This window comes from Phymastichus coffea, unplaced genomic scaffold (assembly GCF_024137745.1).
Source record: "Phymastichus coffea isolate CEN01 unplaced genomic scaffold, Cenicafe_Pcof_1.1 PCOF00063, whole genome shotgun sequence".
Lineage (NCBI taxonomy): Eukaryota > Metazoa > Arthropoda > Insecta > Hymenoptera > Eulophidae > Phymastichus > Phymastichus coffea.
In genome coordinates, this window is record NW_026706874.1 from 886,654 (window position 1) to 905,120 (window position 18,467).

The window sequence follows — 18,467 nt, forward strand, 5'->3', positions numbered from 1 at the left end:
AAAACATTTGAGTAATAATTTTATTTTTTTAAAGGTTACAAAAAATGTATTATTGATTTTTTCTCAATATGTTTAGGCCACTGAAATTGATAAAGCAAGTTTTACATCAAAATTTTGTCCTTTTGTTTATTTTCGTTTTTTTGAAAATTATAATTTTGAAATTCGTTAATTATTTTAAGATCTACTTGAAATTTTATCGGTAACCTTTGCTTCTTTATTAATCTTAAAAGTAATTTATACAATGCAATTAGTATGAGATACGAATCTAATAATTATCTAAACGTCGGTTAAACTAACTTTAAAAATGAGACAAATTTTTTTTCAAATTAACAGTAATGATTTCGTTGAAATAATAGTTAGTTACATATAAGAAATGAACACGCATACATTATGCATAAATGCAACGATCGAAAGTTAGAGAGAATATGTTTCAATCGCGAAGCAATTGAAATGAAATATGCGTATTGTCGCGCGTCGCGAAACAGTTACGCGAACTAAATCATTGTATTAAAAAGTCGAACGCTCATCATATATATAAGTTCAAAGTGAACGGTACTATGCATATGTAAATCTAAGCGATTTTCATTTGTAATTATTCCTTTTTATTATCAAAAAACATTTATTAGCAATTTAACAACTGACTATAATATATTTAAACTCACTATATAGTTACGAATTACAATCGTCATTAGTATGTAGTTCCCATTACGTTCAAATGTCAATGAACAAGTTGGATAATACGATAATGATTTTCATCGCCATAATAGCACAAATACAGCCTCCCTCTCAATCTACACTTTCCGAGAAAAAGCGAGAGTAGTAGTTCTCTCGCACGTGCCTCCGCGCGAATCGCGCGAGGTGCTGCCATCTTGGTTAACTCACGAACTTTACCTTCGTTCTACCGGTGAGCGAACCAGTCAGTCGCTCGCAGACGCTCGAGCCATATAGTAACATTCTGGATATTAGTAAACTTTCTTTTTTTATACACTTTTTCCCATCTGTGCTTTCCTTATCAAATTTCACACAAATTTTCGAACATTTCGATAGGAATAAGACAATAAAACACAGGTGCTTCGTTCAGTTGAGTTTTTCATTTGGTTATTGTTCCAAGTGTAAGACAAAAACAAATTAATTGTGAACAATGGTCAACGACACTTAACACCTACGACAATGACGAACGTCAACAGGATCAGGGTGGTCGTCCTCGGCGGACCAAGAGTCGGCAAATCAGGTTCGTGTCATCTCTCTGAATGGTTTTTTCTCTCTTTGACATTGTTTCGCGAACCAGACTTTCGAGAGGGTGTTGAGACACTTTGAGGGTACGTGTGATAATGCTCGATTTTTTCGTGTCTAATTGCCACTGGCGAAAAACAAACTTTGCGAAAAATAACAATTAGATTTTGGCGATCATTATTGCACTCGCGAAAGTCAACACCCGTTAACAGTCGTCAATCAGATTCAAAATAAAAAGATAGAAAGTAAAGTGCATGCACGAATTCCAGTGAAATCATGACTTATCACTCACTTACTCGTGTGTCAATCGAGCAACTCGCGTTGTCGTCGTCGCACACTACAGTCTTTTGTTTAAGTCTTTTGTTTTTTTTTATCAGACGTCGTTTCACGCACGACTAATTAAGAACAGAAAAAAGATATACGTAATTAAATAGGAAAAGTGGACTTTATCATCGAAAGCCAAGTTTGAACTTCCCGCATGTGCGTGTGAGTGTGCGTGTATGTAAGTAATACTGAAATAGGATTTTCACTTCTATCATTTTTTTAATAATCCCAGTTAATACTTCTAGAATTATCAAGAGATAAAAAGTGTGTACTTTTTGTTTATTACAATGTTTACTTTTTTGCGGTTTGATCTTAGGTCAGTTCCGCACGAGTTTATTTCGTAATGCGGCGAAGATGAATTTGTTCTACATATATTTATCGACTGTATTATTAGATTATTTAGTATTAGATTTTCCAGTTTTTACGTAAAAACTAATTGGAAATTCACAAGTTAATGTAAACATGTATAATCGTTGGTTCGGTAGGGAAAAATATGTAAAGAAAATAGAAATCTCTCCGTATATGAAACAAATAAGTTTGAAATATAATTAAAAGTCACTTAAGAGCACTTAATTAATAAATCAAGTTCTTACACTCATGTAATATTCAGCAGCTTGAGGGAAGTATCAATTAAAAAAAAGACAACAACTATGTAACATTTGCTTATGAATATTCACGACATGGAAATTCAAAATTCAAGCGTAACGTCGGTGAAAACAAAAAAAATAAAAAATATGCCCATTAACGTGGCCCTTTTTTTGCACGTGACTTTCTAAAAATTGACCGTTGCAACGGATGAACCGTGCATATGGCTTCTTTCTCGTACAAAACTCTCCGGCGCGTCTCTCGGAGGTAAGGGAAAAAGCACACTCGAACGAAAATTACCATGGCATTTTAAAATTAGGCAGGCGAATTCATATATAGAATAGATGTTTTTCGTGGAAAAGAATGTCTTTTTTTCATCCACGCAGACGGCAACAACCCATTGGCGACCTTGTTTATAATCAATCAGAGAGCCTAACGAGCACGACGCATTCCTCACAGGCAAGAAAGGGCCCGGTATAGGTAGTTTTATAAAAAAAAAAAGAAAGAAAGAAAGAACGAGGGAAAAAGAAAAGAAACGAAACTTACTTGCAAGCACGGCTTCTTCGCTCTCGAGATAGCGCCTTAAACGGTAGCCAACGCGCGTTGAGTTTAGTTTCATTCAAAGATCGGTGCGCGCGACGCGGAGAGTGAGAAATTCCCACAATTTTTTTCCGTTGGACCGTTTTGCTACTGAAAACGCTCATGGAAAAGCTTTCGTAAGTAAAGTTTTTGAGTAAAAAAAATTCTTTTCGCCAATCGGATATTTATTTAAGATATTGTCTTAAGAAATAAAAAAAAATTTGTTTAAACTGAAACAGTCGAGAGTCCGGATTGTTTATTTCTTAAATTAATAACATTGACAATGAAACGTGCCAAGCACACGTATGAGACACCTTTTTCAGCCGTGTAATAAATAATATTTCGCGGATGTAAAGTATGAATTCCATTGCAAACGTGATCGATTCTTAATGTATATGTAGACAAATTGCAAATGTACATTTAAGTAGCTCGCAGATAAGCAAAACAATAAAGATTACCTAGGTCCACTTGAGATTATTTCACATTGTGGCGTGCGAGCGAAGAGTAGGAAAACAATTGATTTACGACAATATAGGCGGGCGCCGAGATTAGCGCCGCTATTATATCGAATTATAAGTTACTTTATCGCTCGTAAACATCGACGTCTAGACTCTATTAACGCGCGACATGCAGTTTCGGACCACACGACATTAATTTGCATGGAGGGAGGCGCTGTCATAAAGAAAAACGTAACGTCACATCGTAAATTGATTGCATTGCGATTTATGTACCGGGAATATTTTTGGTGATGTGCATTTTATTTTGTGCACGAATTTGTCGAATCTTTTTCTCCGGGATTTTAAGGCAAAACTGTCGAGTGATGTATACTTTGATTTTTTTGTTATCTTTAACTGAATAACGCTTGCAACTGGAAAAAAAGTTATTCAGCGAATTTTCTCAAATAACAATTTACAAACAAGTATTATCGGTATTGCATAAAACAACAATGAAGCTATTTCAATCTCAATTTTTAAAAGTTTTTCATGGGTGCAAAAAAAAAAAAACGAGCAATTCGCACAAGAAAGAAGGAAAGCAAAACGAACCGAAGAATTTTTCCAGGCTGCACACAGACATACGACGATATTTATAACACGCAGAGGCAGAGAATCGAAAAATAAAGCTCTCTCCGTGTTGAAAATAGATTCTTTTTATACACCGTTCTCACTTGATTTTCCAAAGAGTTATGTGTGCGTATATAGCCAATGAAATTAATTTTTTGCACAAAATGCGAGTCTATGATCTATATGGTTCTATGATCAGAAGGATTATACCAAACGAATATTAATGACGAATGTCAATCTCAAAAGCTTTATTTTGCAAAAAGGAAAAATTGTTACGGTGGTCGAAACAAGCGCACGCACACCTGTATGTACAGCGGTGATTTGTTGCGTGACAAAGTCGCTTTTATATGTGGGGCTTTTTCTCTTCCTCTCTCGTCGAAAAAAATTACTAGGGTATAATTTTTTATCAACCGCTTGCGCGTAGCGCATACGCATATGTATATGGCTTGCAACTGCACAGTGGAACAGAAGTCATTTAGTGTTCCTTTTCATCCTCTTGCGTTATGTTTCATCTTGAAATTTCTTACCGTGCGATGCGTCACTGAAATTTTGGTATTTGAACTTGGGGTTATTGTCGATAGAGGGATATGATCAACTTTAAGTCGTTTTGCGATACTTTGAGCAAATCGAGTCGTCAAACAATCTGCGTCAAGTTCGTATGATTAACTTATTAGTTTCATTGCACGTGAATTGGCAAATGTGGTATGCTCTGAAATCAAGTCGACCGAGTATCGAGGTGTCCAATGAAGTGACGTTGAATACCGATAAATGAACGGCAATTTCGAATTCCAAATGGTCACGCGCTGGCAGTCAAGTTCATTGATACCGCGCGTGACATTCTGGCGAAAAGAAGAAGAAAAAAATGCGACAATACGCGAAGGCGCCCAAAGGCGCATCACTTGCGTAAGCGCAAAATTTGGCGGATATCTGGTGCGCGGCGGCCTTGCATCGAACTCGATGCCTCGTGCTCTCGAGAGCAACAATAATAGCCCGTTGACGCGGGCGCGGGCGGCGACTAATAAGTTCCGAGCGCGGGATAAAACCATCAAAGGCGCGCGCTTTTCTTGCGCGGCGTGTACCGAGCGCGAAAGAAGACGGGCGCGAGCGATCGATCGCGCGAAAACACGAATCGCTCGCATACTTTTCCGCCCGCTGCTGCCGGCGAGCCGAGGAGGCGTGGATCTAGAAAGAGAGAGAACCGGTAACGAACAATCGCGCACGGTGCATCGAAAGTGAACGCGCGGCCGATCGAACTCTTGCTTACAGCTGCGCTGTCAGCTCGCCCGCTTTTTCTCTCCTTCCTCCTCCTCTTCTTCTTCATGGGCCTCGCGGGCCCCGCGACAATACTTTTCATCGTTGCTCGTTTAAATACGCCGAATGACGAAGACCACTCGCAGAGGGCTATAATGCAGCAAGCTGCTCTTATCTCAACCTTGACCTCGCAAAGAAGAAAACGCATTTTGCTTAACGATTACACGGGCATTCAACACCTCGTTTCTTCGTTCGACCTTCGTCGTTTTGTTGAATTATAGCGCGGGGAGAAGAGAGCTCGTCGTGTCCTATCCAAGGTCAGGAAGTTACGTCTTCTTCTTCTTTTTCCGTTCTTTCGGTCAGGCGTACCTCATGGCGTCGGAGGAAGAATGACGATGATAAGTACCGCGAAATCTCTACAGAAGTCTGCATCCTCCCTCGCCCACGTACGAAAGCCATTCTTTTGTCAATTGCATAACAGTTGCCGCACACATATCCAATTACACTTTGGTCGAATAAAAAGTGCACGTGTGCATAGATAGACTGAGAAAGGCTTATAAGAGTAAATGCTGTATGAATTTATGGTCGCTCCTTAGGCTACCCTCAGGGGCAACGTGGCGTGAACTCTATAATTCAAAACCAGACCTTAGCGGTCTATTGATATTCGCAGTCTTTTTTTTCTCCCTCGATGATTTATCGCGCATCGTTTGTTACCGTTCGAAAGTCTGCGAGATAAAAATCCAAGCGTGGATTTTTATCGCGCAGTGGAATGCCGGTAATTAGGGAAATATAGTCAACTGCTTAATGAAGCCGGATTTTCACTTATCGCGAATCGGTCAAAAACGAATATTCTGAAGATGAGAGAGCCATTTTTGCTTTTAATGGAATGCGATACGACGACATTGATAAGCCTAAAACTGCTTACATTTTCTTACTTTGACAAAATTGTCATTCTAATTTTCTTCATCTTAAGAATATCCCCTTGAAAAAAAATCTCCACACAGAACATTCTTGCCTTTTTTTACAGCACAAACTCTCAAGTGGAAGTGTAATCAAAATATTCAAGAAAATTACATACGGTAAGTTTCCATTTGCTCGCACGTCGAAAAATGCTCGTCTTTCAATTTACAAGCGAAGCAACTCCATCAACACTCTCGCGAGGGGGGAAAAAAATTAAGCCGTCAACACATCCCACGACGGCGACGCGGATTTACCGTAATAATTAAGGAAAAGCAACGTAGCGCACGCGTGATGATGCACGTGCCTCTAGCCTAATTAACATCTCAATCACTCGTATACGAAGCCGGCAAGATGCAATAATTAAATTCTTTAGAGACGGAAATTGATTTCTCTCCCACTCGACCGCGACGTGAAAGTGCATATGCGTTTTTTTTCTTCTTCAAATATTAGAGTTAGATGTTTATCTAATTAAGGTCATTTTCTCGACAAAGTTGCAGTTTCTAATATATAAAATTTGAAATATCATTACTTGTCATGGAAAAATTGAAACGAGAAGCACATTTATGATTTATGCGGGTTCAACTGAATTGTCAGTGGAATTTTAAGCTGCACGAATATTCTCAGTGATCGCATAAATTCTATCTATAATACTTTTCGTTTCGTAATCGTAGAAAATATCCGTGAGGGATTGAACTCTATCTTATGATGCTCGTAAATTTTAAACGTTTATGACTCTTACTGCGACATTACATTGAATTAAAACGTCTTTGAGGTTTTTAATCCGTAACAATTTAAATCGCGAGAGTAGCGAATTAATGTAGAATGTATAAGCGACAATTCGTGTTTCAATGATTATTTTTCGAGTACAAGATATAAATCGTTAGTGAAATCTTTTCGAAACGATGTAAAGAAATAGCAAAAATTAATTTCATCAATTGTAGAACTGCATTCTAAACACTAAGTATGAATACATATGAGGATATTTGTGTATTAAGAAGATTAGTTCTTAAAATACGTATATAATGAAGTCGAGAACTTACTTTGTTTACTAAAATAATCTGCAGAGGAATAGATCTTGTTGTTACATAAATCAGTCCAAGACCCTTTTGATATATTATTGAATATTATATTTTTCATAAATGTTGAACCTTCGGTTAAATATTTTATGTCGATCATTTCCTAAAAATCAATAAATGTATTCTAAAAATTTGAATTTGGCACCTACAAAAACCAATTTACACTGATCCTCGTGAAAGTCAACATTCCCCATACAAATTCACATGGCCGAAGTGAAAAAGCCAAGAAAAAAAGTGTTAGATGTCGTAATTAGTTTATCGACGCAAATAAGCGTAAGACGTGTCAACAGTCTCTCTTGGAAAGTGTCGCGGCTGTATAACCTCGATTTGTCTGGATTCCATGCAAATTTCACGTACTCTATGGTGTCACGTAAAATCGAGATCGTCGCTATGCAGATTTTCGGTCAGTAAGAGAAATGTTGAAAAATTTGTTTTTCGAATATTTAAATAAATGCGATATCGACGGTTCGCGTTACTTTATAGTCGCAAAAAAAGCGATGACGTTTTGCTGGTGCGTTGCACGCGCAGGAAGCGTGCGCGGTATTGTTTATACCGTTAACGAACCTGATTCATCTCGTAATGCAATCAGCCCACGCGCGACGAATGATTCTCAATTCGAAGCAAAAAAGAGGCAGCTTCGAAATACTTTGTTTGGTCGAGCAGCGCGCGATAATACGCAGGAAACACGATTGCGTGTGCAGGGTGTCGTCTTCACTGTTTCGTTCAATGTATTTTCTTAAGTTTCATTCGGCCATATATTGGGTCCCATCAACTATTGAGCGGAATACCCATGCCAACAGCCGTAAAAGCTCACGATGAATTCGTTCAAATTCTGATATCATTACAAATTCAAAGCTTCGTAATGACGCACTCCATGTTACGTCGACTCGAATATATTCATATATGCGAAGTCGTGAAAGTTCTGCGCGGATGATTTGTTTTGCACAGCTCGCGCGCTTGAAATCGCCTTGACCATAAATGCATTCGTCTAATTAGGTTTCGTTTGCTTTCCTTGGTAGATATGCCTAATCGCTTACGGCGGAACGCGTCTGTTGTTATATTTCCACGTCTGTTGGACGATTCCTAAATCAACGCTTTTTTTCTGCAGAAAGAGCATACACGCTTTACAATTCAGAATTTCCTTTTTCATTTTGCGAAATTTCGTCTGCTATATCGTAATGGTTTCCTCGATCGGCGCGGGAATTACAATAAACTTCATTTTCAAGCAGCAAATGCAAAATCGTAAATCAATCAATAGAAACATCGTCGCGCGATACACATCAAACCATCATAATTTTCTCTCTCGCAAAGAAAAAAAATGAAATTCACGTACTTTATTAGGTCGCACGTGTGCTGCGTATATAACTTTCACCGATAACGCTCGCGTACGTACAGAGGCGCAGAGAGGAAAATTCGAAGCAACAGGTGCCTTCTAAAAAAAGTTCTATTCGCGGATCACGCGTGCGTCTGTGCGCGCGCGCTTTAATATATGAAATCGAGGTCAGCGACTTCTTTACACAGCCGATATTTTTCGAGCTTTGCCTTTATACGAAAATACTTTTCAATCTAGTTTTACCTGTATAATGAACTTTCTTTTGACATTGTTCCTTGTCTCTCGTGGTTCCCTGTATTTGTCGTGATGAGATTACGTTGAATGCAAGCAGTCGTTACGAATGGATGAATGGTTCCGAAGGATGTGCAACGAGTGTTTCTTTTGTCTCCTAAGTCCCAAATACCAAGCAGCGAGCGATCAGCTTGAATAACCATCCTTATTTTTCTGTTTCAGCTGTAGTGGTGCGATACTTGACGCGTCGCTATATCGGCGAGTACAGTTCGACCAGCGGTAAGTTAGAAAGAAAATCCAACATTGTTTCATCCCTCTAGAGAAGAAAAAATCGTCTTTCGCTAATCTAACTCATCTCTCTGCGTACGCGCACACATAATATTAAGCTTCGGCCTTTAATACGCGCGTTAATACAATCCATTAGTCCGCATTTTCCGCTCATTACACGCAGCGAGGAAGAAGAAGAAGGGGGAAGAGAGGGAGAGAGAGAGCAATGGAATGCGAACCGTCTCTCTCTCTCTTTCGAAATAAAGTCTGACCTTCGCGCTTCGTGCACTGCATGGTAAAAAGTGACGGGGCGGTAATTGACTCCTATATAACCCCCCTTTCATGCGTGTAGTCCTTTTATGCAAGCAGCGCAAAGTGATGGATGCTAGATGCGCGCACGCGCGTGTGCAAGGGATTATTGCTCGAGTGTCGTTTTTTGCGAATGCCAGCTATTAGTCGTCTACAGAGTTAGGGGCTTTTCTTTTCGAGAGAATGGGAGGGCAATCGATTTGATATTTATAGACACCAGGTTTTCTTTCTCTCTCCCGTAAGTAAGGTACTTTACTGGCCTACTTGAGGGCTTTTACGGATTAGTACGAGGCGTCGTAAGACTTTTTTGCAAAGTTTTTTGTCGACAAATAGTTCTGCGTAAATTTTGACGAGTTCTCGTTCGATCCTATGCAAAATAGACAACCAAGATTTTCCATATTCTATGAATTCTACGGAAAGTCTGTGCATAATTCTGACAAATAAAGAAACTGCTCTTCTTCTTCCTCTTAGAATTTGAAACAACGTTTATCTCGTTGGACAGAGGACTCTGCGGCAATTGCACACAATTTTCATTCATTGGTTAGGATTGATAGATCGAGTGTGCCCAAGCAACAGAGAGAATTTGGAGAGCTTTGGGTCTATTGTAGAGACAATAATCCGCGACTTTGGGATAGTACACGAAAGAAAAAAACGACTCTGAAATAGCGAATTCCATTATTTCTAAAAATAAGAACTCGTTATAAGAATGTTTTTCTTAAAGATACTCATCTAAATATAGAAAAAAGCATCCTCTCGAACTTTCACCTCTTGAAGCATAACATCCGCGTGACTGCTATAATAAGCCCCTCGAGGGCAAAGTTGGGGAAAAAAGGGTAGCGTGATTTGCATTATCTCTCGTGAAAATACATTATTCATTATTATAGTGAAGCTTCGAAAAATGTCGTCGTCCCACACCTAATGTAATATCCGCGGTGCCAGAGACAGACGCTCTCGTCTGAAATTAGAAGCACGAGTAGTCAAGAGAGAAGAAACTTGGTCGCATTCCTCTACGGCTGGCAATAAAACAGCGAGGAAAAGCTTCTCTCGCGCATACGTCGTCGTGTGCGCGCGTTCCATCTCCCCTGCGATTTCGATGCATACGTATACACGACGGTGATTTACTATTGTCGATGCGAAAGCCATCGACGCACGGGGATTCCTTGAAAGCGAAAATGCTAGGCATCAGTCTGTTAATTACCCGCAGCTCTGAAGACACCTGCCCGCGGCAAAAAGCAAAAAAGAAAGGAAGAAAACGAAAAGATGTATCCTCGGGAAAAGACCGGTAGTCGCGCGCGCCTATGCAAAATAATCAAGTTTTAAAGATCCAGTTTTACGCCTCGAGCGCGTGCGAAACTTTCGTAAACAAACGTCGTCGTCGCGAGAAGAACATTTTCGCGTTCATGCGCCGAGCCGAGTAATCGGTTTTGAGGTCCACCTCGAGCTCGGTAAAAAAGAAAAAAAGAGAGCGGAATAAAAGCTCTTTCTTCGACATTCCAGATATCTTTCAAAATAGAATGTCGGCAAAGTGGCCGATCGACTTTTTTCCACGCGGCTCGCGTGAGCACAGATATAAATCACTCGACTTTCAAAATCAATTTTTAACTTCGTCAAAAGCGCATACTTTCGCTGTCAACTTTTGAACTCGCAAATTGCACCTAGTTCAAACACTTGATACTCGGGTGCAAAATCGTTTCCATCAATCAATCAATCCGCTGGCTTACGCGAGTGCTATTTCACTCGCTCTCTCGCACATTCAACTTAAAACTCGCTTCTTGAATTTCCGATTTGAAAAAATCCGCTCGTTTGTATATAGAAAGCCATTTCTACTTCGCGAGCTTGAAATGACTGATTCTAATTGGTCTTAAGAATGAAGTTATTGATAATAAATTAACGCTTATATCGTTGCCGAAATGACTTTCTAAATGACTTGTAATGAGCTTAAAATATACATAGACTTGGGGAAAAAAGCGAGCGCGAACTTTCCTCCTATCATTTTAACTTACTTAATTTCACTTATGGTTCGTTTAATTATCCATTAAAATGGACGTATCTCGCTTATTCTCTTTTCAGCTTCTACGCGGTGAAATTTTCGCAATTACGTCATAGAAAAGAAAAATCTTGCATCACATGGCATGTACAAGATATGTGGGTCCAACCCCACTCCAACCTCACGTGTCGTCGTAACATTAACGAGCCGATAATTCTTTTCTGAGGCGGATTAATTTATGATTTTCGTGCATGCGCGTACACAGTGCGAAACGATGTTTGCCGACTGATTTATTATCGAGCGCGACGTCATAATATTTCCCGCCCCGTCTCGGTGTATAAAGGCGTTGCGTGCTATTTTCGATACTTGAATGCGTTTTTTTAGACGCCAAACGTAAACAATTTATTTTTTTTCGATTCGTTAACAAAGTTGGGCATCGCCAAGCACCACAATTGCGTCATACAGGCCACTCGCATCGTGCCTGCGAGTCGCTGATGTGCCGCGAACGAAATTCTTATCGCTTTGGCTAATCAAATCCGACCCTGAACTTTATAAAACAAATATCTTCGCCGTTAAGATCGTCAATACATCAAGCGATAAGGTCTTCCCCCATTAATCGGTAGAAGCTCTCGAATTCAACACGAACACACTCGCTTCTTTTCAAACACGAAATTGATGAATTACGACGGCAATCGGCGCTCATTTTCTCGCTTCGCGAAGGAAATCCCGTTACGCGATATCGAAATGCGAGCCAAGGTCGAGAACCTGCTGCGGCATCGCCGAAAATTGGCGCTGGCGCCGGGGCAAATTTATTTTATAACGCAATGTATTAACCTTATTTTGCCTGCTCGCTCGCCATTGATTTCCGAGAAAATGTGTCTTTCACTTATCGAAAAAGTCGCTCGTTTAATAGCACGATATCCGGGCAAATCGATTGGCCCGATACTGCGTCCTGCAGCGTAACTGTAAGTCGATTTCTTTTTTTTTCGAGGATCGCGCGTTGCGTAACGATTTTCGCGGTCACGATCGCCGTCATCATCGTCACGCCGATATTTATTCTCTAAGTTGATCGATGCGCAGAAAGGAAGAAAGAAGGAAGTGAAACTCGTGGCAAATGCATGCTTCGATCGTATATTTACGTTACACTTTCTTTCGAAGCGTCGCGCGGAAGATCGTACATTCAAAGAAGAGCGACGCTTTCAACATTGCAGTTTGTAAATAATTTTTTCTCATACGGAACTTCGGCTCATTTATCCATCAATTTTATTTTTAATATTCAGTCTTATAACGGGAGCACAATATAAAATTTACATCACTCACGCCGCAAGAAATTGAGTCACGAGAATATATATATATGCAGGCGCGCACCTTCGTAAAAGTCGAACGCGCAGCTATAACACAAGTCAAATCTATAGACACGTCGTGTCTTCCGTATTGCGAACAAAAGCGCATAATTATGACGCAATACAACATTTCTTTTTCCTTGCAGATTTTCTCTACCGTCATAGCGTGACTATCGACAACGTCACCACCGAAGTCGAAATCCTTGATACGTCCAGATGCGAGGTGAGTTCTGTGCTTATTTCATTGTTTATTATTATTCCCTCTTTGTGTCTGCCTGTGTGTGCGCGTGTGTAAAACATGCGGAAGTTTGAACGCGTTTTTGAGTTATTTACTTGGGCGCGCGATCGATGTACACTTTTCTGGCGTCTCCACGCTGTCTCGTGTGTGTTGATTTATACCGGCTGACTAATTTCCCTCTTGCGTTACATACATGCACATTCTAACGCTTCGTTCTTTTTCTATTTTTATTCTATTGTCGCGCATAAAAAAGAAACACGTGCGCGTGAAAGCAAGCTCACGGCACTCCATTTACATCCCACACCAGAAGGAAAATTCAGCTAATCTCACTTTGGTCAGAGGAGAAAAAACTGCCTATCCAAAAGATCTCAGGTGTCAATCAAGAAAGTTTTTCTACCGCACATCGAACCGAAACCACGATCGCAATGGGGACGCTTTGCGGCCGAAACGGGATGTGTGGATGTATGTGACGCAACTATCACCGCTAGAGCTTTTAAACCGTGGTTGCGCAATTTCTGAAATATCGGAAAATTAATACGCGTTCGTGATTATCGATAGAGTATACATGTATGCGAACATACTTTGTGATTTATTCTCGTTTTGCAAGATGAATTACACAGCGCCAAGAGTGGTCTTTTAATTTTCTTTGTCTCCAACGAAAACCGTTACTGGACGTGTCAAATAAACAACCTACATTCTGAGTATTTTGCATACTCAAGATATGCAGAATGATCTTTTCTCTGGCACAACCGAAGGATAATAAAATCTCAAAATTTCAACTCAACTTTGAACGCGCGAAAATTATTTCAAAGTTGAGAAAATGAGACAAAATGAAACAGATTCGAAATAAAAACCTCACAATTCAGCAATTTCCTTTTCGAGGTTACGTTTAGGATTGCTGAAAAATTAAAGAAACTTGAAATTGATTATTTGTTGAAATGTCGGTAGCAAGACATCTAAGGGTAAGGCTCTGCCGTGCAAATAAAGGTTTATCTTTCATCGTGTCGAATAGAATATTCTATTACCAGACAAAAGAAAAAGAATAGTATAACAATGCACAATGAAAGAAGCAATTACACTGTCCGCAAACATTCACCAACTTAGAGGACGGACGATTCAATTCGAGAAATTTTCGCAAGTAAGCAGTAAGTTTCAGGACTTTTTTCAGGACGCAATGCAGTCATAAAGCCAATACAATTCTCGCCAATCGCACTCTTAAGCGAAGTACCTGCTTGCACTTGGAAGTTGATCAGTCCGCTCAGGGATGAACGAAAAGACATCGCAACGGTCGTCGACCTTATATAAGCGGCGCACGCGCGAGGCCGTCTTGCATTATAACACCTACAACGTGTCTGTAAACTCAGGCATTCCGGTTCCCGCAACTGCTGTCTGTGCATCGGGAGACGCGCCGTCACACAAACTAATTGCCGCTCTTTTGTTACGCGCGGGTGGAACCCTAATTTTTTTTCAGCGAACGTGAGATTGCCATTTTTTTCGGGCGGAAAGTGCGGAGCTCTAACGGTGATTCTTTTTTCTTTTCGTTCGTTCATCGGATCATCGAGAGTAGATAAGATTTTGGAAGGTCGAGAGAGGTTTTGTACTGAATGATAAACGCATTTTTCAGATAAAAGCTTGACGAAGGATTTGCTGCAATAACCTCTCGAAAAGGATATTTTGTCAAAAAAAAAAAGAAAAAAGAAAAAAGAAAAAATCGGTGATACGTAACGCGATAGGTATCAATCGCGACCACCGCAGAGAGAGAAAAATGCGCGTAGTGCCTCGTTATTTTCGCACACTCGTAAAAAAACTCGTTGTTGCACAGAAGCTTGTTGTAAATGAATACTTGCAATTTCGTTTTATTTCCTGCACATACACACACAGACATAAATACGCACACACACACAAACCTCAAAATGGTAATTCGAGAATCGAAATATCGCCAACACCCCGCAATTTCGTCAAATAAGTATACATACGTAAACTCGTTTCCCATCGATTATAATTGATCGTAAGTTTATGCACGTAACAATTATTGTCGTTTCGTATAGACCTTGACCGTGACGTCTTTCTCTTTGAACACATTTGCATTTCATCGAAATCTCCGTATAATGTGCCTTGGCTTTGAAGGGCACACATTTTTCTTAAATCGAAAACCGCAAAGAGAGAGAGAGAGAGAGAGAGAGAGGGGGGGGGGGGACGAGAGAGAGAGAAGTGAAGCAGCAGTAATTTTATTGCAAGCGAAGATATTCTCTATACAAGCAAACAAAGTGTATCGTAGTATCCTAACATGATTTTTTCGAATGTGGAATTTTCATTATTTATAAAGGCCCTTCGCGACAAACGTCGGATAGTAATTGGCGAAACTTCCATAAAACAAGAGGTTGTAATATATTCCAGCGAGGAATAATCGTGTACGAGTGTCTCCCTTCCTATTTCGTATGACGGCAGCCGCGCGCGCGCACTTACACGCGTTTTCTCGAGTGTGCCGGCCGGCGAAAAACCAGTTGTAAGCCGAGATAGCTAGTGCAGCTCGTTTTATTCTCGTAGCGCGCCATTGTTTTTTGTTCCTTCGCAAAGTCTCTTTCTCTTTCTTCTCGTGCCGCTGCGATTTTCGGCTCTCTGCCATTATGAGAACTGCCTCTTTCTTCTTCTTTTTTCGCCCTGGAGATGCGGATTTCGACCCTGAAATCGAGACCCCAAGCATTATCTCTCTCTCTCTCTCTCTTTCTCTCTCTCTCTCTCTCGTTAACGATGCCAATTTGAGAAACACCCCTTCAAAGAAGAATAACGGCTTTTGCAATATTTACTCAGACGGAAAATTCTGCAAACAGTAGACTGTAAATTGTATCGTCGAATCGAAACTAGTCATTCGCTTCATCGCAAAACTTACAATTGATCGCCTACAAGACAAAACGAAACAACTACGAGGCCTGCAATCAAATTAAAACCCCGCCAACAAAATTAAAGACAAGCGAGAATGACGTAACGCGCTCCCGACCGCCCTCTCACCGAATGAATCTCGTGCTCTTTTTGTCTCGTCAGAGCTCATTTCCGGCTATTATGTATGGTAGCAGTCGTCGTGAGCAATCGAGACAAAAGGGTTTCGGTAGCATGCATATATCTGGAAGACGACCTCCCCCTGTTATGCCGAAAACTGGTTTTTTCGCCAGCAGGTGGGAACCCGAAAGCGCAATTACATCTCGCGCGCGCTTTCGCACCTGTCTTGGGTTTATTCTTTTTATTTGGATGATAATCCGTATATTACATTAACTTTCTTTGTTAGGTGGGTAAAGTTTGAGTAATACGATAATAATTGAGATTCTTAATTGTACACGTGTTGATGGATGGAGTTGACGCCTTTGTCCGATGTAACTTAATAATAATTTATTCGGACGTTAGAAAACATGATATATTATTTTGTTGAGGTGTAAGATGAAAAATTTTGAATAATTCGTGCGATTGTAGGAGGTTTATCCTTTTATAGATTTATTATGATATCTTGTTTATTGTCAATGTTTTCTAAAACCTAAAACCTTAAAAAAATGATGAGTCGCCGACAACCAGCGTTGGGACTGGTTGAAAAACTGTGTTATACATCTAGAAATGAGAGATTTTTATTTAAAGACGAAATTTCATTTATGAATAATTAATATGGATAATAATGTGCAAAAATAGGAATATGTCGTTGATAAATCGTTTTAAAAAATAATAGGTTGTCTTTTCAAATTATGTTGGAATAATTAGTATAGGAGTCAATAATTTGATTACTATCTGTGAAATTAATAGTGTCATCTTAAAATTCAATTGGATAGAGAAAAAGTGACTAGAATAAAATGAAGGAAGTTTGGATTTTTTGACATTGTAAAGTGAGAGCTATGCGGAAAACGGAAACTAATAATAGAACATTAAATTTGAACAATATTCACAGATATTTTCAACGAGACAGCAAAAAAAACATACGATTATGAAATGTATTAGTAATAATAGTAATATTATACTGAGGTCACAGAAAACCACTGCTATTGAGTAAATTTCTGAAAAAAGTGCGCTAAATCACGCTAGTATATCTTAAAAAATTGCCGTGTGCTATTGATTAAGAAATTTAAAAAATGATACATTTTATTGCTAGAGAAAAATGTAATTAATAAAAACTTTCGCTGTGGTTAATGACTCGTAATTCATCGTATTTACCATGATGTATCCGTAATTTCGTTGTTGTCTCCCAATGATTTATCCTAATTAAAAACACACGAAACTCCGAAATCAAAATATTGAAAGTATCCGTTTCGTACACGACTGGCGCGATCGAGAGAAGGAAAAGAGAACGGAATCTGAAAAAGGGTGTGAATTTATCACGCATAGTAAAACAAGTTTGGAAATTCAACGCGTCGTCTGCCACTCGAGTATAATTTTTACGATTGTCGATAAAATGAAGACAGACGCAGCTTAAACAGGGGCGAGCTATCAACAGCTTCTTCTCGTTTGAAAAAAAGCTACGAAGAAAAAAATAACTTGATCCTCTCGTCCCGTAAAGTATCACCTAATTAGTCACGCTCGCCGCGTTCAGCTTTTAGTCTGCAGCTTGTCGTGCTGATTGGATTCCTCTCTTTGACGTTGTTTATCGGGCCGAATTCTCTCTTATTTAAATTGGCTTTCAAGGACGCACGAGGAAAATTGCTTTTCATACAGAGGAAGCGATGACAACTGCGCACGCGAATTATGGGGTTTTTATATAGACGCTTTGGAAGGATTAATCGATTTTAAATCGAGAGACTCGCGTGTCGTCGCCTCTTTGATTTATAGCCGATACGTCGCGCTGACAAATTATCATAGCAAGAGATTAACTACCTAGCATAGTGCCGCCGTTGAATTATTTCTGTCTACATCTGCTGCCCTATCGATTGAATATTCATTCGGACGACGTAATATCAAAATCAAATGATTTTATTACACGTCCCGACACACGTTCCTCGCCAAAAACCCTTGCACGCCCCATCGCCCGTTTAACGGCACACTAGGAACGACCGCAAGGCTTTAGCGCATAACTTATGCGAAAATATCGTTAATTTTTTTCGATTGTAAATCAGCGCGCTATGCACACATGCTTCATTATGTATTGTGGAGGCTTTTCGAGCTCTTGCCACTACGTACCGTTATACGCGCGCGCGGCTTTGAGAAACTGCACGTAGCTTTTTGCCGTTCGTTCGGTTAATTAGCTGCGTAACGACAATCCACCGATAACTTTTAACTTTTAACATTTTCTGCGTAAAATATTTACCTTTTTGTTTATATATTTAGCCTTGAAAATAATTAAGAATGTCCATTGGACGATTCGTTCGTTAATAAATAGAGTTGTCGAAAAACACATATACACATTTTCAAGCTGTAATCTTCTGGTTGTCACGTCTATCAAGAACTTTTCAAAATATACAATGTCCACCCACGAATAATAATAATAATAATTAACGAGCAAGTGAAAACTATTCTGTTCTATGACCTTGCTTCGTTACGAAATTGTCCTGACGTTCAAATCATGGGAAAATACGTTTAGAAAAAGTGTGGACGTCGTTAATTGCATACCGTTCAAGCGTCTTTACCGAGGAGGTCGATAATTGCGTCAGGGTAATGTCCATTAAGATCCATTTGCGCTTTGAATTAACCGCTCTTCCGAAAGAGTAATGCGACACTTT

At 39.6% G+C, this 18,467-nt stretch overlaps 1 protein-coding gene across 1 annotated transcript in view; it reads left to right on the forward strand.

The window, feature by feature from the left end:
- The first annotated feature begins 943 nt into the window (after nucleotides 1-943).
- Nucleotides 944-18,467, forward strand: part of LOC131667113 (ras-related and estrogen-regulated growth inhibitor-like) — a 28,460-nt gene continuing 10,936 nt past the window's right edge. The window contains exons 1-3 of the mRNA XM_058940325.1: nucleotides 944-1,231; nucleotides 8,856-8,912; nucleotides 12,686-12,762. Coding sequence (XP_058796308.1) covers nucleotides 1,171-1,231; nucleotides 8,856-8,912; nucleotides 12,686-12,762 — 195 coding nt within the window. The 5' untranslated portion in view covers nucleotides 944-1,170. The remainder of the gene's footprint in view (nucleotides 1,232-8,855; nucleotides 8,913-12,685; nucleotides 12,763-18,467) is intronic.